Source organism: Mercenaria mercenaria, chromosome 1, assembly GCF_021730395.1.
Source record: "Mercenaria mercenaria strain notata chromosome 1, MADL_Memer_1, whole genome shotgun sequence".
NCBI lineage: Eukaryota > Metazoa > Mollusca > Bivalvia > Venerida > Veneridae > Mercenaria > Mercenaria mercenaria.
In genome coordinates, this window is record NC_069361.1 from 96569594 (window position 1) to 96596766 (window position 27173).

The 27173-nt window shown below is 35.8% G+C and overlaps 1 protein-coding gene across 1 annotated transcript; it reads left to right on the forward strand.

Moving 5' to 3' along the window:
- The first annotated feature begins 1804 nt into the window (after positions 1–1804).
- On the forward strand, positions 1805–26912 carry LOC123529592 (intraflagellar transport protein 43 homolog A-like). The gene is made up of 9 exons (XM_045309981.2): positions 1805–1959; positions 6062–6169; positions 7065–7126; positions 7920–7958; positions 20876–20925; positions 21645–21717; positions 23414–23489; positions 25621–25683; positions 26289–26912. Exons 1-9 carry the CDS (start codon positions 1915–1917, stop codon positions 26409–26411), a joined length of 639 nt encoding a protein of 212 aa, XP_045165916.1. The 5' UTR covers positions 1805–1914; the 3' UTR covers positions 26412–26912.
- Positions 26913–27173: the final 261 nt, after the last annotated feature.

The window sequence follows — 27173 nt, forward strand, 5'->3', positions numbered from 1 at the left end:
GTGTTTCAGGTAGCAGGAAAATGCATCTATTCGTGTGTCATATTAAAAAAAATTCGCACCCCAGGTTGGGCCCCCCAGCAAACAAATCCTGCACACGGGCCTGCCTTAACCCATTCTTAGGGAAGGGCCGTCGCTTATGTTGGAAAAACTTGTGGCCCAACCCTCTTGTATCTGATTTCAATGTATACATTACTTAACACGCTTTTCAAACTTTCATTAAACTATTTAACAATAATGCATGTGTTTATTTGTAATATAAACATGTATTGATTCGTTTGCAGATTCTGACAGACTGCCAGCATGGTTTCCGCGCCAGACGCAGTTGCGAGACTCAGCTCCTCACACTGGCAGACGAACTTGCTGTATCCCTCGACAAGAACATTACCATGGACCTCGTCATACTGGACTTCTCGAAAGCCTTCGACCGTGTGCCTCACCAGCGCCTACTTGCCAAGCTCTGCCATTATGGCATCAGAGGGAAAACCTTTGATTGGATAAGGTCATTCCTTTCCAATAGAAGCCAAAGAGTCACTGTTGATGGTGTCACATCAGATGATGCTCCAGTCGTTAGCGGCGTGCCCCAAGGTACCGTCCTAGGGCCTCTGCTCTTTCTTCTTTTTATTAACGACTTACCAGATTGCGTTGCATCCAGATGTAGACTATTTGCAGACGATTGTATTGTCTACAGGCCAGTCAAGCATCTAAAGGATTGTGAACTCCTCCAAGACGACCTCAACAAACTTTCAGTCTGGGAACAGAAGTGGGGCATGGATTTCATCCGGATAAGTGTAACGTCCTGCGGGTCACAAGATCAAAGAAGAGAATACCTTATTCCTACATGTTAAAGGGATCTACCCTGCAAGAAACATCCTCCTCCAAATACCTTGGTGTCGACGTCGCTTCCAACCTATCTTGGAACACACATATAGACCGTATAGTGAAGAAGGGCAACAGTATGCTAGGGTTCCTCCAACGTAATCTTCGAGTGCGTAATAAGGACACCAAGTCGCAAGCCTACTTCGCTTTAGTAAGATCCAACCTCGAGTACTGCGCTTCGGTCTGGAATCCCTACACCAAACATAACATTAACAAACTGGAGATGGTTCAACGCAGAGCGGCCCGCTACACCTGCAACAGATACAGGAACACTAGCAGCGTTACGGATATGCTCGACGACCTCCACTGGGAAACGTTAGAGTCCAGACGTGACAAGATCCAGTTAACCATGATGTATCGTATCCGGAACAATCTGGTAGACATCAATGCCACCGACTACCTTAAACCTGCATCTACACGTACGAGAGCCCAACACTCATCCAAATTTCGGCAACTTTCAGCCAGGACAGACACATACAAGTATAGCTTCTTCCCTCGTACCATCTGCACCTGGAACACACTACCGGCAACAACAGCTGAGGCTCCTGACTTGGTACACTTCAAGCAGGGGCTTGCCAAGATGACATTCTAAGCAGCTATCCTTCTCAGACTGTTTTAAGAACCGATGATGGTTGGAGCAGTACCGGTTGGGTGAATTCCCATTAGGCGCTACGCTTGCCGGGTTGGTCTGACGCTAAGGAACCGACGCAGTCTGAGAACTACCCCTCATGCATTCTCTCTTTGATCTAACTATTTCTATCTTTCCTATTATACATATCTTTTATCTTCATGCTTTTTTTACTTTTCCTGCCACTAGCCGAAACGTAATGGTCAACCTGATGACAGAGTTTCGTATGCTGTAGATGTAGATGTAGATGCAATAAAATAGACCTAGAACAAACCGGACATTGACGATGCGTCAAATATATAGTTCTATTCGTCAATGTATTATTGATAATTACTTCCCTTGAACGGATTCCATTGTAAACAAACAGACAGACCCAAATAAAAACGTATTTTACGTCTTGAACAAACAAAATGAGTGACGATTTTGGTGGTTTTGAAACAGAATCAAGCAAGAGAGTATGTTGTCTTTATTTTTAAATGAGATAAAAAATCTTATGTAAAAGACCTACTGAAACAGCTGAAAAGTCTATTCGTCCATGGAATTATTCGACCTCGAAAAAGATCTACTTAAATATATATTTTCTGTGTGTTGGATTAAATAGTACAAGTTTATTGGTAAAATAAAACCTGGTTGATAAGAAACTCAGATCCTTGCTGGGGCTGCAGCCCGGACCTAGGTAGTCCAAATAATAGAATGTTTCGGGACATCATGCTAACTTTTGACTGTCGCTGTCTCCGTCACATCCAAACTTATTCTGCATATTTCTTTTAGGAAATCCCCAATGAAATCCGTGGTGAACTTTTTCTGGTTCATGTACAAAGTATTGTAATGATTACATCTCTGATAATGAATTTTTGGTGACATTAAAGCATAAACTTGCCTCGCTGATATAATTTTTTATGAATGTGTATTTTGCGTTTTGTTTCTGCAATTTAGTGACATCGGCAGTTTGCTGTTTATTGAAACCGATGTCAGGGTAGATACATTTTTATCTCTTCGCACCTGTCACATCATATTTTCGAAGATTTAAGTCTATATTTAAAATTATGAATTAAATTCAACCCACTTGAAGTTTCTACATGAATACAAAGAAGTATAAAATACACAGAATGGCAACTGGCTGTAATCTCGCGTGATCTCGTGTCAGAGCGTGAATCGGCGTTATCTTAGTAAGAACAAACATCGGCGAGCATGGAGTTACAATTTGTACCTTTAAAACTACATTTAAAATACATGTTAGCTTCTAAAACAACATTAGTTTCATGTAAAATAGTCTTAAGACACAAAGTACACGTTTCTTACCATCAAAAGAAGCGTGGTCATACGGTGATAATGGTAATTTACCGAATAATTGCTTTCGCATACAAAATGGGGTGTGGAAAACGCGTCACTTCCGGTAAACAAGATCTCATTCAGTAGTCACAGGATGTTGGCAAGATTTGCTCTATATGCCTTTCAAGTTGCTGATCTATTTATTTTTATAGCTCTTTGATGAATATTAATGTTTAATTTATTAGAGCAAGTAAGTCTGACCAGTATATTATGACTTTTTTGGATTTTTTAATGTCTTTGTTTTCCTTAACAGTAAAATGCAGATACGGGTAAGGCTTAGAGGGATGACAACTATAAAATATAAGGTCATAAAATAAGTCATCCTGATAAGCCAAATGGGCTACTAGGACCTAGGGATTTGCAGGCGGACATAACTTTTAACCACGACCAAACTTGCCCAAGGTTTAACCCAGTAGCAAATTGTTGGAAGACAGTGTCTAGCCAGCCTGTAGCCTAGCCTGCATTTAAGCCATCCATAAAATTGACCCCTAGCCAAACCATTAAGGTTTCTCTAGTAGTTAAACAAAGTTGATGCGATCCTAGGAAATATTGAGATAATATTTTCATATGGGCAATATCTCCACTTGCATGAAAACACTCAAAAGACCAAAATAGTGGAGGAAATTTCTGATGAAATTTTCATTGCTGCCGATAATTTACATGCTTTAGGTTTAAATGCTTGACATGATGATGATCAGATGTTCAAGATGGAATCATTATGTCTGTCTGGTGGTTTATCCAGTTTTTACTGAGAAAAATAAGCATAGAATCAATTCAATTCAATTCAAATTTATTCAGGCATAAGATCATAAAACATTATATAAAACTACTGCAATAAAAAAAACATGTATACAATAGCTAATATAGATAAAAATGAGTTGATTATAATGTTATAAACATCTTAAAATAGATATGTTAAGTAATACATGAAAGATTTCGTCAAGTATACTTTATGATTTATTAAATAGAATAAAGATATGATCTTAATACCTGGGATGACCCATCAAAGTAAAATTAATCACTTATTTCAATGAGGTCCCATCAAAAGATTATTAGTCCCCTACTGGTTGAAAACCAGTTTCAGGGATTATAGGAATGCGCTTTTCCGTCCGTTCGTCATTCCGTCCGTCCGGGCATCCGTCCTTCCGCAATTTCGTGTCCGGTCCATAACTCTGTCATCCATGAAGGGATTTTAATATTACTTGGCATAAATGTTCTCCATGATGAGACGACATGTCATATGCAAAACCCGGACCCCTAGCTTAAAGGTGAAGGTCACAATTTGAGGTCAAAGGTCAACAAGGCCTTTTTCCTGTCTGATCCATAACTCTGCCATCCTTGAAGGGATTTTAATATTACTTGGCACAAATGTACCTCATAATAAGACGATGTGTCATGCACATCTTTCAGACCCCTAGCTCAAAGGTTAAAGTCACAATTGGCAGTCAAATGTTAACATAGCATGAATAGGGTCTGTTTCTTGTTCGGGTTATAACTCTGCCATCCATGAAGGTATTTTAATATTACTTGGCACAAATGTTCCCCATGATGAGGCGATTTGTTACGTGCAAAACCCGGAGCCCTAGCTCAAAGATCAAGGTCACAATTGGAGGTCAAAGGTCAATAGGGTTTTTTTCCTGTCTGGTCCAGAACTCTGTCATCCATCAAGGGATTTTAATATTACTTGGCTTAAATATTCCCCATGATGAGATGACGTGTCATGCGCAAAACCCAGAACCCTTGCTTAAAGGTCAAGGTCACACTTGGAGATCAAAGGTCAATGGGACATTTTTCCTGTCCGGTGTATAACTTTGTCATGCAAAACAGGATTTGAATATTCCTTGGCACAAATGTTCACCCCTATGAAACGGAGTGTCATGCGCAAGAACCTGGTCCGTAGGTCGATGGTCAAAGTCACACATAGAGGCCAAAGGTCAGATACAAGAATGACTTTGTCTGGAACACTTCTTCTTCATGCATGGAGGGATTTTGATGTAACTTGGCATAAATGTTCACTACCATGAGACGGATTGTTGTGTGCAAGAACCAGGTCCCTAGGTCTAAGGTCAAGGTCACACTTAGAGGTCAAATGCCATATTCAAGAATGACTTTGTTCGGAGCATTTCTTCTTTATGCATGGAGGGATTTTGATGAAACTTGGCACAAATGTTCACCACCATGAGGCACTCTTGTTTTTAGAATTTTGTCCCTTTGTTTTACTATAAATAGCTTATATTGTAACTTAAGGCCGTAGGAAAAAATTGAGACCAGTTTTCTGTGGTACAACATGCATGTTACATCCAATTTTTAGGTGTATTTTGACCTATCTCTACCTGGTAAAGAGTTTTGTGTGGACTTATATAGAATTTTTTTTTTTTTTTTTTTTTACTATAAATAACTTTTATGATACCTTTTTGATAATCGGCCAAAAACAAAGCTATATGAAAACAACTATATAGGTTCTTATGTATACAAATTTTAATCTCAAGTGTTTGTTATAACATATTGTATATAAAGTACAATATTGTTTATACATTATTGACAGATCTATATCAGTTGATTATGTTATACTGCAGTAGAGAAAATTAGGTGCCTTCCAGGAGGGGACTTTGTATTGCATGGCAATACTTCATTCACTTGTTTAACATGGCCTTGTGCAATATGGAATATATTTGGACTTATATCCATCTGAAAAACATCAGACTTGCCTATCTGCCTGTCCAACATGTTTCTTCAGACAGGACTGGTACTTGTCCCAGTATATTGCCATATTGTGCAGAATCATGTTAACTTATTAGTACAAGGCTGCTTTCACACCAGTTTTATTCAACTATGCAATATTGGAAATAATATTAGATAAGTTGTACATATCATATAAAACAGATTGGGCCAATACCAAATTCAGCTGAATCTATATGAGAAATCACGGACAATATGAATAAGTCAGGGCCAATGCAGGATTTATATGTTTGAATTGGTTAAATTCAGGGGGTCTGTACAGAATAGAATAATAAAATTATCATTAAGTGATTTCATATTGGCCTAATTATTAATCCTCTGGCTGTGGTATTGGTTCTCAGTCTTTAGTCCTGAATTGATACGATTACCCTCAGACAAATATCAAAGCCAGCATGCAGTCATTTGTTTAATAACAATGTTGTTTGCATGTTGTCTCTGGTGCAAAGTTATACATGTATATAGATTTGTGGCATTCTGTTTTTACAGAATGCAAAGCAAGGAAGACGTGCACAGTCTAAGCAAGCCAAGGCTCCACCAGCACCAGAATTTGAAGGCACACCTGCAGGTGATTCACCTCAACCAACACAAGACTTAGTAAGTCAGTGGTTTTACAGTCAAGATGACCGCTTGATTATTTTTTTCAAAAAGTTTCCCTCTTATAAGGCAGATAATGAAACATAGGAACAACTTCTATATCTGACATGAATATCCCAAACTGCTGGCCCAATTTTTGAAGAATTTGACAGCAGTGTACTTTAAGTGACCCTCTACCAAATATCTTTAAATCATTTTGTTGGGTTAAAAGACATGGCTGCCATGGGCAGGGTTAGTTTCCCCTGTAAGGCTATATTTTGAAAATCTTCTGAAACCCTTGGTCTGATATCAAAATAATTTGATAGAAGTCAATGTTCCTTGGATGACCATCTATCAAAATTAATGATTTGTTAAAAAAAAACTTGGTAGCCTTGGATGGGGTTTGTTTTCTCCATATGGCTATATGGAAATTTTAAAATCTTCTCTAAAACTGCTGGCCCAAAATCAAAACAGTTTCAGACAAAATTTAATGTTCCTTGGGTGGCCATATATATATTACATATAATGTCTCACTGGCCTTATTTCAAAATAATTTCACAGATATTTTCCATGTTTCCTTGACCCTCCTCTAAAACTGTTCAAGCAATCTGTGAAGCTCAGATGAGCGATCCAGGGTCATCATGGCCCTCTCATTCAATTATTGAGGGAAAATTATTTCGGTTGAAAAAATACTTAAGTTAATGGAGGACTTTCTAAAGTTCAGTAAGCTTCAACAGACTTTTATCTAGTTCTAGCGTTGTCAGCTCTAAAAGATTTTATCATTTTGACATTTTAATACAAGAAACTGTCTTTGTTTTGAATTTTTTTTTTTTCAATTTTAGCCAGACTGATGTATCAAACCTTTTTTTATATATTGAACACATATTGAAAAGCAGATGTATGTTAATGTTTGCAGGATGATGGCCCACCAAAACCAAACCGAGTATCTGGCTGGGGAGAAGATGCTCCTAGAAGAAGGTTAGAACTTGTTCGTGTTCTTCAGTGTGGAGGCTGTGTCAATTTACTTATGAATAAGAAAAAACAAGACAAAATTTGTTATTAAATAAGAAAATTTGATTGAATTTATTTCCCATTTAAATAGTGGTTTCGATAGAAATCGCAGTTTATGGTTACCGGTAGATAAAATTTTAAACATGTCTACATTCCATTTAATGCAAGGCAGGATGGTAATTGGCAGCCATTAAACTAGCTGGTGGCTCACCAGCTGGTCACTAGATGACCTGTATTGCTTTTGGGTTCAGTAGGTCAAAGGTCCGGGCAAAGAAATAAAAAAAACCAAAAAAACAGCAGAATACTTGCAGATAATTTTTTATGAAATCATGTATAACTGTGATCAAATACATCAAATGTTTAGTCTCTTATCAAGTAAAGTACAAAGAAAGCACCTGCATTGATGAGATCGCATTCGGTTGTCTACAGATTGAGGGAGATTTCAATTCATGCTCTTGTGTGAGAATTTTAGAACAGTTTTATTTTATAGATCTTTTGTCACAGTTACCTTGACACTTAAAATAGTTCTTATTAAATATGGAAAATGCTTGAGTCTTTGGCAATCAAACTTCATAGCATGATTGTTCTTGATCAGTAGACACATCCTATTTATCTAGCATATAAAGGATGGGACTTACAAATGGACAGATCAAAATATTTAAAAAGCATCAAATTGAAATTAATTTCTTATCTTTTCTAAAAATACTTTATAAAAAAATTGCTGATGAAACATAAATGAAGTTATATGATCTTATTTCAGGGGAAGAAATCTTGGTGAAGGCATGGAACAGTTTGAAGAGTAAGATTGTTTTGATATAAAGTAACACTTATAACATTGTAGGAAATTATTATTTTGTCCCCTACTGGTTGAAAACCAGTTTTGGGGATTATAGGATCGCGCTTTTCTGTCCGCCATTCAGAGCTTACATTTGCATACTTCAGTGGCTATAGGAATAGATAACTGTACTTTCATGTCATTCATTCCTTAAGCTTTTATGTGGCTATTTTTCTTTTATGTGGCTAAAAGAACAATAGAGAGTAGCAACATAAATACCCGTACCCATGTCCATTCGTCCGCAAATTTGTGTTCGGTCCATAACTCTGTCATTCATCAAGGGATTTTAATTTTACTTGGCACAAACGTTCGTGATGATGAGACAACTTGTCATGCATGAAACTCGGACCTCTAGCTCAAATGTCAAGGTCACACTTGGAAGTCAATGTCAACAGGGCTTTTTTCCTGTCCAGTCTGTAACTCAACAATCCATGAAGGAATTTTAATATTACTTGGCACAAATGTACCCCATAGTAAGATGATTTTTCATGCACAACTTTCAGACCCCTAGCTCAAAGGTCAAGGTCACACTTGGCAGTCAAATGTTAACATGGCATGAACAGGGTTTGTTTCATATCCGGTCTAGAACTCTGTCATCCATCAAAGGATCACAATATTACTTGGCATAAATGTTTCCCATAATTAGATGATGTGTCAGGTGCAAAACTCAGACCCGTAGCTCAAAGGTCAAGGTCACACTTGGAGATCAAAGGTCAGTTTGTTTTGTTCTTCCTGTCTGGTCAAAAATTTGTCATGCAAAACGGGATTTTAATATTGATTAGTACAAATATTCCCCTAGATGAGATGATGTGCCATGTGCAAAACCTGGATCCCTAGCTTAAAGGTCAAGATCAGACTTGAAGGTCAAGGTCAACAGGACTTTTTTCTGTCGGATCTGTAACTCAACAATCTGTAATGGGATTTTAATATTATTTTGCACAAATGTTCAACATAATAAGATGACATCAGACACCTATCTCAAAGGTAAATGTCACATTTAGAGGCCAAAAGTCAATAAGGTTTTTTCTTGTCTGGTCCATAACTCTTGTCATTCATGAAGGTATTTCAGTTTTACTTGGCACAAATGTTCCCCATATTGAGATAACATGTCTTGCGCAAACCCATATCCTTGACACAAAGGTCAAGGTCACAGTTGGAGGTCAAAGGTCTCAAGGTTTTTTTTTCCTGTCTTGTCCATAACTCATCCATTAAGGGATTTTATTATTAATAGTACTTGACATAAATATTCCTTGTAATGAGACAAAGACATATGTGCAACACCCTGACCCCTTGCTCAAAGGTCAAGGTCACACTTGAAGGTCTGCTGTCAGAATTGATCTTTTCCAGTCCAGTCTGTAAAATATTTTAATATAAGCTCATGTGTCATGTGGACCTAAGAAAATAAACTATTGAAGTATTTACTTTGGAATTACTTCCCTTTAATATGTATATTTCTCACATATTTGCTAATATTTAAGTGTTAAGTATTTATAAAGTGAAATGTTTTCAGAATTGAAATTAAATACTTTTTTCTTATAGATGTTATATAAGCAGTCAACAACTGTAGATTTTTATATATGCAAATTTTAATCCAAACTTTATGTTATAACATATTGTACATATATTACAATATCATTTATACTCCATTGACAGATATCAGATCATTATGTTATAGTTATACTGCAGTAGTGAAAATTAGTTGCCTTCCAGCATGGCAGTACTTCATTCACTTGTTTCTATTAATATTATGAGATAGTTTTGGTAAAGTGATATTTCAGGTGGTATTTCAGCAACCACAGTGAGCTTGTTTTAAATTTCACAAGGGTGATGTATCAGTGAACAAGGTTAATGCATATGAGCCGCGCCATAAGAAAACTAACATAGTCCATTTGCAACCAGCATGGATCCAGATCAGCCCTGCAGTCTGGTCTGGATCCATACTGTTCGCTTTCAAAGCCTATTGCAATTAGAGAAACCATTAGCAAACAGCATGGATCCTGACCAGCCTGCGGGGATTCGCATGCTGGTCTAGATCCATGCTGATCGCAAACGCACTATGTTGGTATTCTCATGGCGAGGCTCATGTATTCTTTAATAAATAAACTAATAAAACTCAAAGTTATGTACTATTTTTATGCATGACCATTAATTTAGGATTGTTTCATTTAGATCTATATTATTACATGCATCTGTGTATTTAAGATGTTTTAAGTAGTAAATAGTGCTGTCACTTATTGTTTGTACTTATACTGTATGTATATATATACCAGGTATTGTTGATTCCCACACTGCAAAACACATTGTAAAGTATGCCTTTCACAGGCTTGAACTTTCAGTTCCTCGTAAATTACTTTTGTTAATTTTTGTGTTGATTTGGCTATCTGTAGGACGGAAACTATGTTTTCAGAAGAGAGGTATTTCAATCTGTAACATTTTCAATATCAGTCACTTTAATACACATTTTACTCTACAGTATTTCAATCAATTATTATTCTACAAAAATAATACATTATGTACACATAAGTAATATTTGTATGAAATGAAATCTGCTCTGTTTTGGTTTTTGATAAGACTTATAAATAAGAATTGACCATGTTATATAAAATTCAGTTGTCCAATTGTGTAGGCTAGAATTGCCTCTATAGGGCCAGTGGCTTCATCTTGATTTGTTTGCACACGATATGATATGACATTATCTATTCCATTATCTATTCCGACCTCTTTTAACTTTATGAAGTTTTTTTAGTTAAGGTAAAAACTTGTAGAAACCTAAGGGGCAGTTATTAATCCAAAATAGCTAGCAAGACTTATTTCAAAGAAATAATATTTATTTTTGTAGAGATATTTTTCATGGCCTTGACATTGAGTCAGAAATGGAGAAAATTGAGAGACCCCGGCGACCCCGCAAACTAGAGGGCTGGGGTACTGAGCAGGAAGAGTTGAGTGATTGTGACCCCGAATGATCCCAGATATTGTTTGTTTTCCCAAATAACTGTTAATTTCTTTCCTTTAACTTGAATGCATTGCTGAAGAATTATCATCAAACCTTGTCATCTGATTTATAACTATTTCATGCAGTGATTAAGGATGGTTCAACAGAAGAATCAAGCAAGAATATGGTGAAATAATTTAGTTTTATGGGAAAAACATAGCTTGGATTTTGCCAAAATCGCTATTTGGAAAGGATATTAATTTCTATTAATATTTGTTCTTTTGGACTTTTGGAAGTTGTGGATTGATCCATGAAAGACACTAAGTCTTAGTCCTGATTAATACGGGTAATACCAGTTTCACAGTATACAGAAATAAGTAAATTGACCTACTGAACGATGTTCAACTACTGCTGTACTCTTCATGTGAGAAATCAATAGTCACGTAATCAGATGGTCATCATTTTAAGTACATTCATAATAAAATGTAACAGGGATCGAATTTAGTGGTCGCTATCTTGCAAAATTCCGGTAAGAATAAATAAATGCAAGTAGGAAATCATGGCACTCAAATATTTTTGCGATTACGTCCAAAAATCTACGAATTCGCTCAAACTGTCCTTTGCTCTTTAAAAACACCTTTGGGGTAGTTATTTTACCGATAATCACGTGAACGCTTGTAGACGTTTGTCACTTTATAGGTAGAAGACCACCAAATTGTTTTCCCATAGACTTACATTGTAACTTTATGGCGTGTACGGCCTTCCATACATCGAAACATGTATATCTAATTACAAGGTTTTCAAGAACTATCTTAGTTCTACCAAAATATCGGACGAAAAACATATGAATAGTGATACTTTATTTAAGTAATTTTCGTGTGAATGAGATGACCCCCTGTTTACATCATTGACATGGCGGGAGAAATTTGTTTGATAAAACTTTTTTTCAATACACATAAAATGTAGCAAATTTTGTCAAAATGTATAATAAAATACTGTAAATGCAGTGAAAAAATATAAATTTTGAAAAAATAATCACTTCCTGGGATTGTTTACATGACTGACCAATCAGAACGCACAGATGTTACCTTATTCCCAGGTATACACTTACCTCATTCCCGGTAAGTTCCCTGTACTTTTTTGAATTGGTGGTCTCTGACCTTATACAGATGTAATTATCAGATATCTAAGTAAGCGTCTAGACGATATTTGTTTTCGTTGTGGTCGGTGATTCGCAACTGCGAAAATGGAGAGGAAAATTACAAGTTTCTTCGGGCGAAAAAGGCCCGCGGTGACCTTAAATGCTAGTGACACCATAGGCAGTGACCTGAAAGAACTTAAAACTTCCGAGCCAGCCAAAAGTCCAAAGAATCATCAAGTACTTTGGTTCGTACTCCCGTAACCAGACAGTCCCGGCCTGTTCGTACCATTTTAAAGGGGGAAACAGAGCTGAACATTAAACTTTTATGTGAAACCAAACAACAACAAAACAACTTAATAAATTTAGCACGTAAAACAGCCTTTAAATAATTGCTAGTGGAACCCACCATTTTGCACTTTTAATTTTTACAATAGATATGTTATCAGTACCTTCCCACACATACCACATTGGCACATTTGACATGATTATATTGTAACACATCACACAAGATTTATTTAATGTTGTAATTTTGTACAGAATGTTATGTCTTTCATACTACTGCACATGTAAAATGTAGTACATTTTGTAATGTAATATAACTAACCACCAGACCCTGAATGTTGTTTTTATGTATAAAGAACACTTTTTTAGCTCACCTGAGCACGAAGTGCTCAAGGTGAGCTTTTGTGATCGCCCTGCGTCCGTCGTCATCAACAATTTGACTGTTAACACTCTAGAAGTCACAATTTTGGCCCAATCTTAATGAAACTTGGACAGAATGTTACTCTCAATAAAATCTTGGACGAATTCAATATTGGGTCATCTGGGATCAAAAACTAGGTCACCAGGTCAGATCAAAGGAAAAGCTTGTTAACACTCTAGAGGCCACATTTTTGACAATATCTATTTGAAACTTGGTCAGAATGTTAACCTTGATGATCTTTAAGTTCACATCTGGGTCAGGTGGGGTCAAAAACTAGGTCACTAGGTCAAATCAAAGGAAAAGCTTGTTGACAATCTAGAAGCCACATTTATGACTGTATCTTCATGAAACTTGGTCAGAATGTTAACCTTGATGATCTTTAGGTCAAGTTTGAATCTGGGTCATGTGGAATGTAACCTACTGACCTACTTTCTTGTTTTTTAAGATACAACCTTGAAATTTGGATAACATGTACAGTTTTGCACACGATCTTAAAACTGACTTTCATTGACCATGAATGTGACCTACTGACCTTCTTTCTTGTTTTTTAAGATACAGCCTTGAAATTTGGATGACATGTACAGTTTAGCAAACCAATCTTTAAACTGACTTTCAGCGACCATGAATGTGACCTACTGACCTACTTTCTTGTTTTTTTAAGATACAGCCTTGAAATTTGGATGACTTGTACAGTTTTGCAGACTGATCTTAAAACTGACTTTCAGTGACCATGAATGTGACCTACTGACCTACTTTCTTGTTTTTTAAGATACAGCCTTGAAATTCGGATGACATGTAGTTTAGCACATCAATCTTAAAACTGACTTTCAGTGACCATGAATGTGACCTGCTGACCTACTTTCTTGTTTTTTTAGCTCGACTATTCGAAGAATAAGTAGAGCTATCCTACTCACCACGGCGTTGGCGTCACACCTTGGTTAAGTTTTTCGTACCAGTCCACATTTTGACAAAGTCTTTTGAGATAAAGCTTTGAAACTTTCAACACTTGTTTACCATCATCATGGCCAGTTATAGGCAAAAGCACATAACTCCATCAAGGATTTTGGCTGAATTATGGCTCCTTTTGACTTAGAAATCGTGGTTAAGTTTTTCGTACCAGTTCATATTTTGACAAAGTCTTTTAAGATAAAGCTTTGAAACTTTTATCACTTGTTTACCATCACCATGGCCAGTTATAGGCAAGAGTACATAACTCCATCAGGGATTTTGGCTGAATTATGGCCCCTTTCGACTTAGAAATCTTGGTTAAGTTTTTCGTACCAGTTCATATTTAGACAAAGTCTTTTGAGATAAAGCTTTGAAACTTTCAACACTTGTTAACCATCACCATGTTGAGTTATAGGCAAGAGCACATAACTTCATCAAGGATTTTGGCTGAATTATGGCCCTTTTTGACTTAGAAATCTGGGTTAATATTTCGTACCAGTTCATATTTTGACAAAGTCTTTTGAGATAAAGCTTTGAAACTTTCAACACCTGTTTACCATCACCATGTCCAGTTATAGGCAAGAGTACATAACTCCATCAAGGATTTTGGCTGAATTATGGCCCCTTTTGACTTAGAAATCTTGGTTAAGTTTTTCGTACCAGTTCATATTTTTTTGTAAAGTGTTTGACATATGGCTTTGAAACTTTTATCACTTGTTTAGTATAATAGTCTCTGTCTGTAGGAAAGAGAACATAACTCTGTCATCTATTTTGGCTGAATTATGGCCCTTTTTGGACTTTGAAATTGGTTCTGTTTTCATACAAGTCCATGTTTTGTCAAAACTATTTGACATATGGCTTTTAAACTTTAAACACTTGTTTATCATTATGATTTCCATCTGTAGGCAAGAGTACATAACTATTTTGACTGAATTATGGCCCTTTTTGGACTTTGAAATTGGCTCATATATTGCCATTTAGTGCAAGACTTATCGAAATCAAAGTAATACAGGAACATTGTTTGTCTAATCTATTTATTTCTTTTGTCTGAATATCCGTGAAAATATTTTGACCCCATTCTTCAATCAATTTTTCGAATAGTCGAGCGCGCTGTCATCAGACAGCTCTTGTTAAGATACAGCCTTGAAATTTGGATGACATGTACAATTTTGCATACTGATCTTAAACTGACTTTCACTGACCATAAATATGACCTACTGACCTTTTCTTAATATTTTAGCATCAGTTTGGCATTCACACTGTCTGTCCATGTGTGCCCCAGTATTCTTGTCCGGGCATAACTCTGCCATCCAGAAACGGATTTTGAAATAACTTGGCCTAAATGTTCCCATAATGAGACGATATGTCATGCGCAAGACCCAGACTCCTAGCTCCAAGGTCAAGGTCACACTTAGAGGTCAAATGTTAACAATGACTGTTTCGTGTCTGGTCAATAACTCTGCCATCCATGAAGGGATTTTGAAATAACTTGGCTTAAATGTTTACCACAATGAGACGATATGTTCTGCACAAGACCCATACCCCTAGCTCCAAGGTCAATGTCACACTTAGAAGTCAAAGGTTAACAGGGTCTGTTTCGTGTTCGGTTCATAACTCTGCCATTCATCAAGGGATTTTGAAAATACTTGGCATAAATGTTCCCCATAATGAGACGATGTGTCATGCGCAAGATCCAGCCCACTAGCTCCAAGGTCAAGGTCACACCTAGAGGTTAAAGGTTAACATGGTCTGTTTCTTGTCCGGTCCATTACTCTACCATTCATAAAGGCATTTTGAAATTACTTGGCATGAATGTTTCCTATAATGAGATGATGTGTCGTGAGCAAGACCTAGCCCCCTAGCATCAAGGTCAAGGTCACACTTAGAGGACAAAGGTTAACATGGTCTGTTTCTTGTCTCGTCCATGACTCTGTCATTTATCAAGGGATTTTAAAATAACTTGGCACAATTGTTCCCCATAATGATTTAATTTATCATGCGCAGAAAACTGTGGCATTCTTGGGCATGCTTCGGGGGCATTGTCACTAATAGTGACAGCTCTTGTCACATTGCATTTATTTTGCAATTTGGTGTGTGCATTCTTCAAAGTTTATGCATCCATGCAGGCTAATATACAGTTGTTAAAACCATTATGAAATGTAATGAATAGTCTTCAGTATAGGGCAGTGTTCATAGGTTAGTAACAATTTAAGTTGTGAACAGGATTATGTAAAGCAGATATTATGGAACTGACCCCTAGAGTAAAAACTGACTTTGAAATGTTGAAGAAGCACATTCCTTTTACATTTATAAGAATGTAGTAAGTTTGTAGGTACTCAAAACATTACAAAGCACTTCATGTAAAAAAACAAACTATGTAGGTATGGAGTCATATCTTAGAAAACAGTGAGGCTTAAAATAAAATTAAGTTTGTTTGACCTTTACCTACCGACCCGATAAAATTGCCCCGACTCAAATAATTTTATTGCATTCCAGAGAAAAAAAAAATTTTTATTTTCTTTTCACTGAGAGGGAAAAACTGATTTTGGTGCTTGAAACTGGCGATTATTTTATTTAAAAAATGCATAGATAATTATGGCAAGTGAGAAAGTAACCCGCGGTCAGCTAGTAGAAAATCGATAAAGCGGACTGTTTATTATCTCGTGTATTCCGAAAACGTGAGGCTTAAAATAAGCCATAGGATGCAGGCATCAAACCGCTTATAACCGGAAGTCAATCTGACAAAAGGACATAATTTTACAAATCTAGTATCTAATTTACCCGCGAAACGTAAAGTATACCAAAACGTCATGCCGGTAATTTTCCATTCCACGAGCACGTGCGACCTATCGTAATATCTAATTTCCATCGGTCGACGTTACTTTTGTTTATACATACACAAAAAATGCGCGTAGTGCATTCATTTTTTTTTTGTTATTATTGCATCAATATTTTTAGCACCGCTTAAGAAGTAATATAGTTTGAATACTATAACGATTTTAATAAGATATCGACAGGAATGTAGGCAAAATTCTATAAAAACGGTCAATTTTAAATTTAGTTCTTTGTAAAATTTCAAACAGTGCGATCTTAATTATTTATTTCTTTCTAAGGGTAAATAAATGATAAATTCTATGGGCATAAAGTTCAGACTTTTGACCAGAAAGTACAAAAAAACAGAATAAAAAATCTTAAATAATGAAAAAGCGTCAGCAATTTAAAAACATGGCGTAAAACGATTTTTGGCAAACAGATTTATGTTAGTGCGGCAAAATAGCTCACAGAAGTAGGATATCCACAATTATCGTTTGACACATTTACCTGTCAATTTATACAGGATATTGAATTCGCTTTAACAAATTAAAGAAGAAACTTTTTTATTGATTAATTTAAAGAACCGAAGCGGTACGATCAAACAGTGATGTGTCATATGGCGCGAAAACATGACGTAATTCCATGACAATCTCGGGCAACTATACCGCTTTGATCTCCACTTCAGATGATACCGACATACTTCTTTTAGCTCTTCGGAGGGGATGTTAATTGATGATGAAAACAAGGACAATGACTAAGTTTATCAACAGAATAATTACCAATAATCGTTTACGCTTTTTATTTCGCTTTCAACATTAGGTGGATTATGATTACTGTGTCCATATTTTTGGGACACTTTACAAAATAATCATTTTCCGGGAAATAAGTCTTGAGAAAGTGAAAATAACTAGTCCTAACACTTTTGGAAAATACGATAGGGGCTAGACTTTGTTTATTAATATTATCGATGAAGTCATTATGGAGAGCAACTAGATGCTGGAGATTACAAAAATAAAGTGAAAAAAAAATGTCTGCTGTGAAAAGGAAATTTAAGAAGAACAAATATTACTGATAACATTATGCTATGCAATTAAGAAAGGAAAAACTTACAGATATTGCTGCTTCTTAATGATTAATATATATATTTAGAACCTATAATTGTTTTTTACTGTAATTTTGTGATATCTTGGCCATCCTTTTTATTTCTGTAAATGGCCAAAGGTATATTGTATATGCCGATATGCCAATAAATCTAAATCTGAAACTGAAACTGATAACAAAGGAAACATAGTGTACATGAGAATATTATTTTGTCTACTATGTGTTAAATTATATTTGAAATTTGCTTGTACATAAAACTGCTTTCATAACAGTGACAGTATTGCGGCAATTGACAGGCGAGTGGTGGGAAATTTAATTATCTGTGAAAATATATTTTAAACTGACTTAATTGTTAATTTCAAAATGTCTTTAATCAGATATCGTTTCGAAATGCATTTGTTCGAAGTGAGAAAATCTCAGTTTTCGAATTTCAAGAAATTGACAAGAGCGTAAATGTGTTGAAATATTACAGGCAAGATTAAATAGTTTAAATATTTTAATTTTGTTATGCCAGAACAAAGAGCTATAAAAATCTTTTGCCAGGACAATGGCATAATAAATGTCTGATGTCGGAAAACCCAATCTTGTTTCTGTTCTTAGTAACATGACCAATACGTGCAAGTAGATTGAAGCTGAAAAATCATCACTTTTGCTTGCATACTGCCATAACCATTGTAAAAACTTTCTAAAACTCATGAAAAGCTATTATCTATTGAATTAAGCATCAAACACTTGTTGAAAATAAGCTGTAATTCAATAGTGTGATTAGATGACAAATATCGCGTATTTTCAGGACTATATTGTTTTGTACTTTTAATTAATTTATTTATTTGGGTTTTACGGCGCATCAACACAGTATAGGTTATATGGCGCCAAACAGAACTACAAATTTTGGTTCCACATCTCATTTACATGGAAATAAAAACATGAGGTATGGAATCAAAATTTGCATACCTGCTGGAATCACAGAGTTACTGCAAAACCAAGTGTTAAGACCCTATTAGATCATGCAAGGGTAAGGCAGTGGTTCCAATTCTTTTCATACACAGATCGTCCCAGAACCACATGGGGCTTGTACATTTAAGCGCAGATGTAGTGAAAACAATCATGAAAACACTTTCGATAAGAAAAAGTGTAGACATGAAAGATACTCAAAGACTTGGTGAACTTTGCCTTATGTGCAAATTAAGTCCCATATTGTGTGTGCATGAATAGGGCTAGGGGTTTATATATTGCAAGCATACATTTAATAGAGCATTTTCAGAGATTATCTACAAGCAATAGGTATTAATAAATAGACTTTATTACTGAGACAACAAACATTTAAAAAACTAAAATATAATAAAATTATCTATTTACCTACCTACCCACTGTAAAAATACTAGGTCGGTAAAGGTCAAACAAACTTAATTTTAATTTAGGCCTGAGTCACTGTTTCTATTGGTAGATGCTCAGATCATTAGAAAACACTTTGTCTTTAGGCAGGTACGCAACTCGTTTTAAAACCCTTCATGTAAGTAGGTATGTATGCATATCATTAGAAAACTTTTTATGTTTGTTGGTAGGTGCTCAAATCATTAGAAAATACTTTATGTCTGTAGGTAAGTACTCTGCTCATTAGAAAGCCTTTTATGTCTGTTGGAAGATGTTAAAATCATTAGAAAACACTTTATGTCTGCAGGCAGGTACTCAAATCATTAGGACACACTTTATGTTTGTAGATAGGTACTCAGCTCATTTGAAACACTGTGTCTTTTGATAGATGCTCAAATTGTTAGATTTAACACTTTATGTCTGTAGGTAGGTACTCAACCCATTTGAAAACACTTTTTGTTTGTATGTAGGCACTCAATTTATTAGAAAAGGCTTTATATCTATTAGTAGGTAGTCAGCTCAATTGAAAACACTATGTATGTAGGGAAGTATTTAATTAAATCATTAGAAAACATTCAATGTCTGTTGAAAAAACGGCATTAAACCCAAAACAAACAAACAAACAAACAAACTGTTGGTAGGTACTTAACACATCAGAAAAAATGTTCAAATGGCTTAATAATTTGAAAAAAAATGCATTTCAGTCTGTCAGCTTATAATCGTATTATTTTTATCAAGTTCTGTTTTGAAGTAAGTACTTGTATTGGATCATTATGTCTCCCCTCCACTGGGGGAGACTTATTGTTTTTGACCTGTCTTTCTGTCCGTCGTATTTCATTTCTGATCAATAACTGGAGAACCATTTGACCTAGAATCTTCAAACTTCATAGGATGGCAGGGCTTATGGAGTAGACGACCGCTATTGTTTTTGGGGTCATTCCATCAAATGTCAAGGTCACAAGGGCCTGAACATGGAAAACCATTTCCGATCAATAACTTGAGAACCACCTGGCCCAGAATGTTGAAACTTCATAGGTTGATTGGACATGCCTGGTAGATGATCCCTATTGATTTTGAGGTCACTCCATTAAAGGTCAAGGTTGCAGTGGACAGAACATGGAAATCCATTTCTGGTCAATAACTTGAGAACCATTTGACCCAGAATGTTGAAACTTCATAGGATGATTGGTCATGCAGAGTAGATGACCCCTATTGTTTTTGGAGTCACGCCATCAAAGATCAAGCTCACAGGGGGCTGAACATAGAAAACTCTTTCCAATCAATAACTTGAGGTCCACTTGACCCAGAATGTTGAAACTTAATGGGATGATTAGACATGCAGAGTAGATGACCTGTACTGATTTTGGGGTCACTCAAAGGTCACAGGGGGCCTGAACATGGAAAACCGTTTTAAATTCATAACTTGAGAACCACTAGGACCAGAATGTTGAAACTTAGTGGAATGATTGGACATGTCAAGTAGATGATCCCTATTGCAGCCAACCATCAGTGTCTCTTTGATGACTTTCGCTTCAGTCCCCTATTGACTTCTTGCCTATACGACTATGCATTGGGGGAGACATGCCCTTTTCTACAAAAGCATCTTCTAGTTTTATATGGATTTTACTGAATTATATTGCATGATTGTATTAATGCTGTGATATATGTAAAAATATCCCCTTTTTTGTATTATATAGTCATGGTTTGATTTTACATTATTTTATTTTAGATAGAATTATTTAATATTGTTCATAATAGAGTTAGATAGAAATTTTAATATAGTACACAATATAGTGCTAGTTCTAAGTGAACATATCACTTAAAATATTCAGACTTGTGGCCTGTAACATTGCTCATATATATTTCAGTGAACGGTTGAGACCACACAGTCCTGATAAAAGTGATGACTCGGACAATGGTAAGTTACAAACCAGCTTTACTATTCTAAGACAAGGTGTTGAGGTTGAAGCATTATTTGCCTGCTTTTAATTGTCCTGCTTTTCTACAGTTACTGTTGATCCCTGACTTGTTTCAGTATTAGCTGGTATATGTTTTATATACAGTGGTTCTGACTATTTGCTGGTATATATTTTAGATATATTGTCTTTCCCAAACTTGAGACAATATTTTGCTAGTTTAAGTTTCAGATAAACCATCGTTCCCCAGTTAATTTTGCAGATATATATTGCAAACATACCGTTTATCTTTGACTGTTTTGCTGGTAAATGTTTCAAATATACCATTAACCCCTGGCTATTTATTCTGGACCTGGTATATGTTTCAGACATAACCATTGATCCCTGACTATTTTTGCTGGAATATATTTCAGATATACCATTGATCCTTGACTATTTTTGCTGGAATATATTTCAGATATACCATTGATCCCTGACTATTTTTTGCTGGAATATATTTCAGATATACCATTAATCCCTGACTAGTTTTGCTGGTATATATTTCAGATATACCATTGATCCCTGACTAGTTTTGCCAGAATATATTTCAGATATACCATTGATCCCTGAGTAGTTTCACCAGAATATATTTCAGATATACTATTGATCCATGACTATTTTTACTGATGTATATTTCAGATACACTAATAAACCCTAACTATTTTTGCTCTATATATTGCAGATATACCTGTGATACCTGACCTGGAGGAGCAACAAGAGGAAGACATAACACAAACAGTAGCATATGCTCCCAAGTACGTACTTTATGACATGCATGATATAACATTTACATTATTATACCCCCACAAACGAAGTTTGAGGGGGTATATAGGAGTGAACTTGTCAGTCTGTCTGTTGGGCCGTTGGTTTTCATGGTTTCCAGACAATAACTCCGGATGATAACTTGAGAACGCTTTGGCCAAGGATAATAAATTTTGGTACACATGTGTAACATCATAAAATACAGGTCAAGTTCGACTTTGAGTTCAGTAGGTCAGAGGTCAAGGTCGTAATGACCCCTAACAGTTAAACGGTTTTTGGATGGTATCTTGAGAATGCTTGGGCCTAGGATCATAAATTTTGGTACACAGGTGTAACATCATAGAATACAGGTTAAGTTCGACTTTGAGGTCAGTAGGTCAAGGGTCAAGGGCACAATGGCCCGTAACAGTTAAATAGTTTCCTAATGATAACTTGAGAACACGTGGGTCTAGGATCATGAAAGTTGATAGGGAGGTTGTTCTTGACCAGCAGATGGCCCATATTGATTTTGAGGCCAAAGGTCAAAGTCACAGTGACCTGGAACAGTTAAACCATTTCCGGACGATAACTTGAGAACGCTTGGGCCTAGGATCATGAAAGTTGATAGGAAGGTTGGTCATGACCAGCAGATGACACCTAATGATTTTGAGGTCAGTAGGTCAAAGGTCTTAGTCACAGTGACCCGTATCAGTTAAACCATTTCCGGACGATAACTTTAGAACGCTTGGGCCTAGGATCACAAAACAATAGGGAGGTTGATCACGACGGGCAGATGACCCCTATTAATTTTGAGGTTCGACTTTGAAATTGGCTTAGTTCTGTGACAAGGCCGTATTGTGGGGGTATAATTCGTCACTCCTGTGACAGCTCTAGTTGTTTTGTGTTCTTTTTTTTTTTTTGACTTAACGTCGCACCGACACATATGGCGACTTTCCAGCTTTTAATGGTGCAGGAAGACCCCAGGTGCCCCTCCATGCATTATTTCATCACGAGCGGGCACCTGGGTAGAACCACCGACCTTCCCTAAGCCAGCTGGATGGCTTCCTCACATGAAGAACTCAACGCCCCGAGTGAGCTCTAGTGGTATAAGTTCAACTTCATTCACTTGAACTCTTGGGGCCCCTGGCCCTTTGTTCTAGCTATTGGTAGTTTGAGCCAATAGAGTTTCTAGTAATGAGCAGTGAGAAGGAAAATGTAAACGCACAGGTCTTGTCAAGAAACCAGGCACTTGTAGTTCTCACCAGCTGTTTATCAGACAGTACAGTTAGCAAATATAATCTTATTTATCATTACACATAATCTCCTGTTAATTGCCAATTTCATGTAGTGTAAGAAGTTTGCACTGCTATGTGAACTCAGTGATTGAGGTCCGGACTTGAACAAATTTGTTGTTCGAGTGGAAAGTTGTTATCTACATAATAATCAAACGGACTTGAGGTAGGTAGAGTTAGAGAGTTCTGGCCATTTGGCTTGAGTGGTCCGAGTTAGAACAGTATGTGGAATATAGAGATTTTGCAAGGAATGGATGTTTACTTTGAAAGGGACGTATTCAAACAATCCAAGTTCAAGCACACAGAGTTGGAGTACATTTCCAGTTATTCTCAGATATAACTTTAAAAATTGCAGCTTTACATTTGCCTTAATCTTCACCACAAAGTAGCATTTATATTAGAAACTTGTCTATTGCAGTGTAGCAGTAAATCGTGTAGCAACGTATAAGGAACTAGATAATGATCTACTACGACAGGCAGCATTTCTTACTCTGGTATGTTTTCATATCCTTTAACAATAAAAAAAAACTCACTTAGTCCAGGTGAAGGTGGTAATTATTCAGCATTATATACTATTTTTTTACAATCTTCATTTTCTTAGGTAAGCCACTGTACTTATCATGACTCTTAGTTCTGACTCATTCGCTTTATTATACCCCCACCAAACATGTTTGAGGGGGGTATATAGGAGTCAGTTTTGTCGCGTCCCGTCCCGTCCCGTCCCGTCGCGTCCCGAAATCTATTATCTCAGTTATTACCAAATGGATTTGATTCAAACTTAAAATACATGTTCCACCTTATCACCCACATCATGTGACACAAGGTGCATAACTCTTGACACCAAGTTTTCATGAATTATGCCCCTTTTTACTTAGAATTTAAGGTTGATTTTGATGTATTTTCACTTTATCTCAGTTACTACTGAATGGATTTGATTCAAACTTAAAATAGATGTTCCACCTCATCACCCACATCATGTGCCCACATAAGGTGCATAACTCTGACACAATTTTTTTTATGAATTATGCCCCTTTTTACTTAGAATTTAAGGTTGATTTTGATGTATTTTCACTTTATCTCAGTTACTACTGAATGGATTTGATTCAAACTTAAAATAGATGTTCCACCTCATCACCCACATCATGTGCCCACATCATGTGACACAAGGTGCATAACTCTGACACCAAGCTTTCATGAATTATGTCCCCTTTTACTTAGAATTTAAGGCTAATTTTGTTGTATTTTCACTATATCTCAGTTATTACTGAATGGATTTGATTCAAACTTAAAATAGTTGTTCCACCTCATCACCCAGATGATGTGACATAAGCTGCTTAACTCTGAAATAAAGTTTTTATGAATTATGTCCCCTTTTACTTTAAATTTAAGGTTGATTTTGATGTATTTTCACCATATCTCAATTATTACAAAATGGATTTGATTCAAACTTAAAATAGATGTTCCACCTCATCACCCACATCATGTGACACAAGGTGCATAACTCTGACACCAATTTTTCATGAATTATGCCCCTTTTTACTTAGAATTTAAGGTTAATTTTGATGTATTTTCACTATATCTCAATTACTACTGAATGGATTTGATTCAGACTTAAAATAGATGTTCCACCTCATCACCCACATCATGTGACACAAGGTGCATAACTCTGACACTATTTTTCTTGAATTGTGTCCCCTTTTACCTAGAATTTAATGTTAATTTTGATGTATTTTCACTATATCTCATTCTGATTGGCTTAGAGCCAAAGGGAAGTAACCTTTTTTAACCTTTGTACTGAGTTTCTTCCCCTTAAATTCCAGGAATTAGTCTATTTTTAGAAATCCTATTTTTAGATTTTCAATCCTTTTTATTATAAGTCCTATGTAAAAAGTAAAAACATTTTTCCGTGGTAACATGGGTCGGTAAGACACTTCTTTGTATTCACTTTTAGTGTATCTCTAATATTAGAGATTTAATATATTTACTAGTATTACTATACTAGTATTATACTAGTATTACTTATATGTGGAAGCCCAGGATGAAGTTCTCCAAAGTATTTTTAAAATTCCTTATGGTTGCCATTCTTCTGTGACAAGACCGTATGGTGGGGGTATGAGTCACTCCTGTGACAGTTCTAGTTAAAGCAGTTCTTCACATTTTTTAGACAAAGAACTTTTTTTCTCTCAAAAATTGATAAAATGTGTGCTGTGAAAATGGTCATTGGTACAAAATTATAGTGTGTGTGGTTTGCAAGATATCCTAATAAATTAACAAATATATTGTGTAGAAGTGAGTAAACAATTGCAACACTTAAGAAATAGTGCAGAAAATAAACATTCTGCTTGGTTTTTTACCAATGCCTAATACTTATTTCACTCTCATCACTTTTCAGGGTCATAATATTATATACATTTTGTGCCAAACTTGGTGGAATTGAAAATGTTCAGATATTTCAGCCCCTGCTGAGGGAGTATCTATAAACGTTGGTCTTATGACTATATTTTTCAAAACAATGTGGTCCTATCCTTCTTTGTTTGGCATTTTATAATTCTTTTTGTTTACATGTAAGAAACTCTTGTCTGACATGAGCTGTGAATTTATATGAGCAATGTTCTTGTATTTCAGGATAATGAGATAGATCTAAAACTTCTTACAAAGTCACTGGCTACTGATGCAGATCTTATTGAGGTAATCTTTAAAACAATGTACTTGTGACTGTAGCTACAATAAAGATTTAGCCTTGAAGTTGTTATTTATGTTCAATAAAAACTGGAAATCCTGGTTTAATGTCATTTGCCCAGATATCTTAGAACAAAATCTGGATCCTTTGTTTTGCCAACAGAAAAAAGCAACCAAGGCATTAATTTGTAATGGTGATAGTGGTTAACGTCGCACCAACACATTCAGAGGTCAAATTAAGACTTTCCAGCTTTGATGGTGGAGGAAGAAGACTCCAGGTGCCCCTCCATGTATTGTTTTATCACTGGGTGGAGGGGGCACCTATGTAGAACCACCAACTTTCTGTAAGCCAGATGGCTTCCTCGCATAAAATTCAATGCGACCTTAACCACTCGGCCATGGAAGCCCCTGAAAGGGAGATAGTTTATAGTTTAAGTTAATTACCAAGCAATTTTATTTGTTGTCTTTTCTGTAAATGATGAGACACTAGCCAGGTGTATGTTATTACTTACTTGAGTGATAAAATTAATGACAAAAAAATCAATCTTCATCAGGATTAGATTACTGTAGTAAATTAGCATCTGTAGTTACGTAATTTATATCTTATCTTACAGGAGGATAAACCATGGGATTGGGACAGATTATTTACAGAAGTTACCTCTGAGTTGTTGACACAGTGGGAGAAATCTGAACAATCAGAAACTACTGAGAAAGATACTGTTCCCAACGAAGCTTGATATCACAAGAAATAACTGTTTAGGATTGTTCTATAACTTATTTAATTTAAAACTTTGAAGACTTAAATGTCTTAATTCTCTAGCTCTGACATAGATCTGTCAGTGCTTTTGATTGAGATTTTGTGACTATTTATATTTACAGAATAATAATGTTAATTGACCTCTTGATAATAGTTATTTAAGGATCCCAGATTGAAACAGAACATTTAAAAAGAAGAGTCAGCAGTTTTATTATTGCTAAGTAAAAAAAAGTAGTAGTATGACAGTCAGGACAATAACTGGAACAAAATTTATGTGATCATGTCACAGATATACGTAAAGAATTTGATGTGTTCTTCTTAACATTCCGTCCATGGATATCATGTGCTTTTTATTACAGAATTCTTCTATTTGTGAAATATATGTTACATTTTGAATGTGTATCTTGTAATTATTTATACAAAATATTGTAATAAATACAATTATAATGTAATAAAGAGTACTTTTTATATGACTTAAGCTGACCTGCAAAGTTATTGTGATTGCACGGTACTTTGTCTGCAATATTGTGTAGCCTTCTTGGACCATTTCTCGAACAGTATTTTTAGTTATTCCCAGCCACAAGACTAGTAGTTTTAATGTAGTCAAATAAATTCATACTTCGCTTTTAAGGAAACATACGTCATGATTTTTAGCTCATCTGATTTTTAAAAAAAAAATGAGTTATTGTCATCACTTGGTCTGCGTTGGCGTTGCCTGGTTAAGTGTTATGTTTAGGTCAGC

Coding starts and splice junctions, on each gene's coding strand:
- LOC123529592 (XM_045309981.2), top strand. CDS start 1,915: ATGAGTGACGATTTTGGTGGTTTTGAAACAGAATCAAGCAAGAGA. Junction 1,960..6,061: donor AAACAGAATCAAGCAAGAGA/GTATGTTGTCTT, acceptor CTGTTTTTACAG/AATGCAAAGCAAGGAAGACG. Junction 21,718..23,413: donor ACAGTAGCATATGCTCCCAA/GTACGTACTTTA, acceptor TGTCTATTGCAG/TGTAGCAGTAAATCGTGTAG.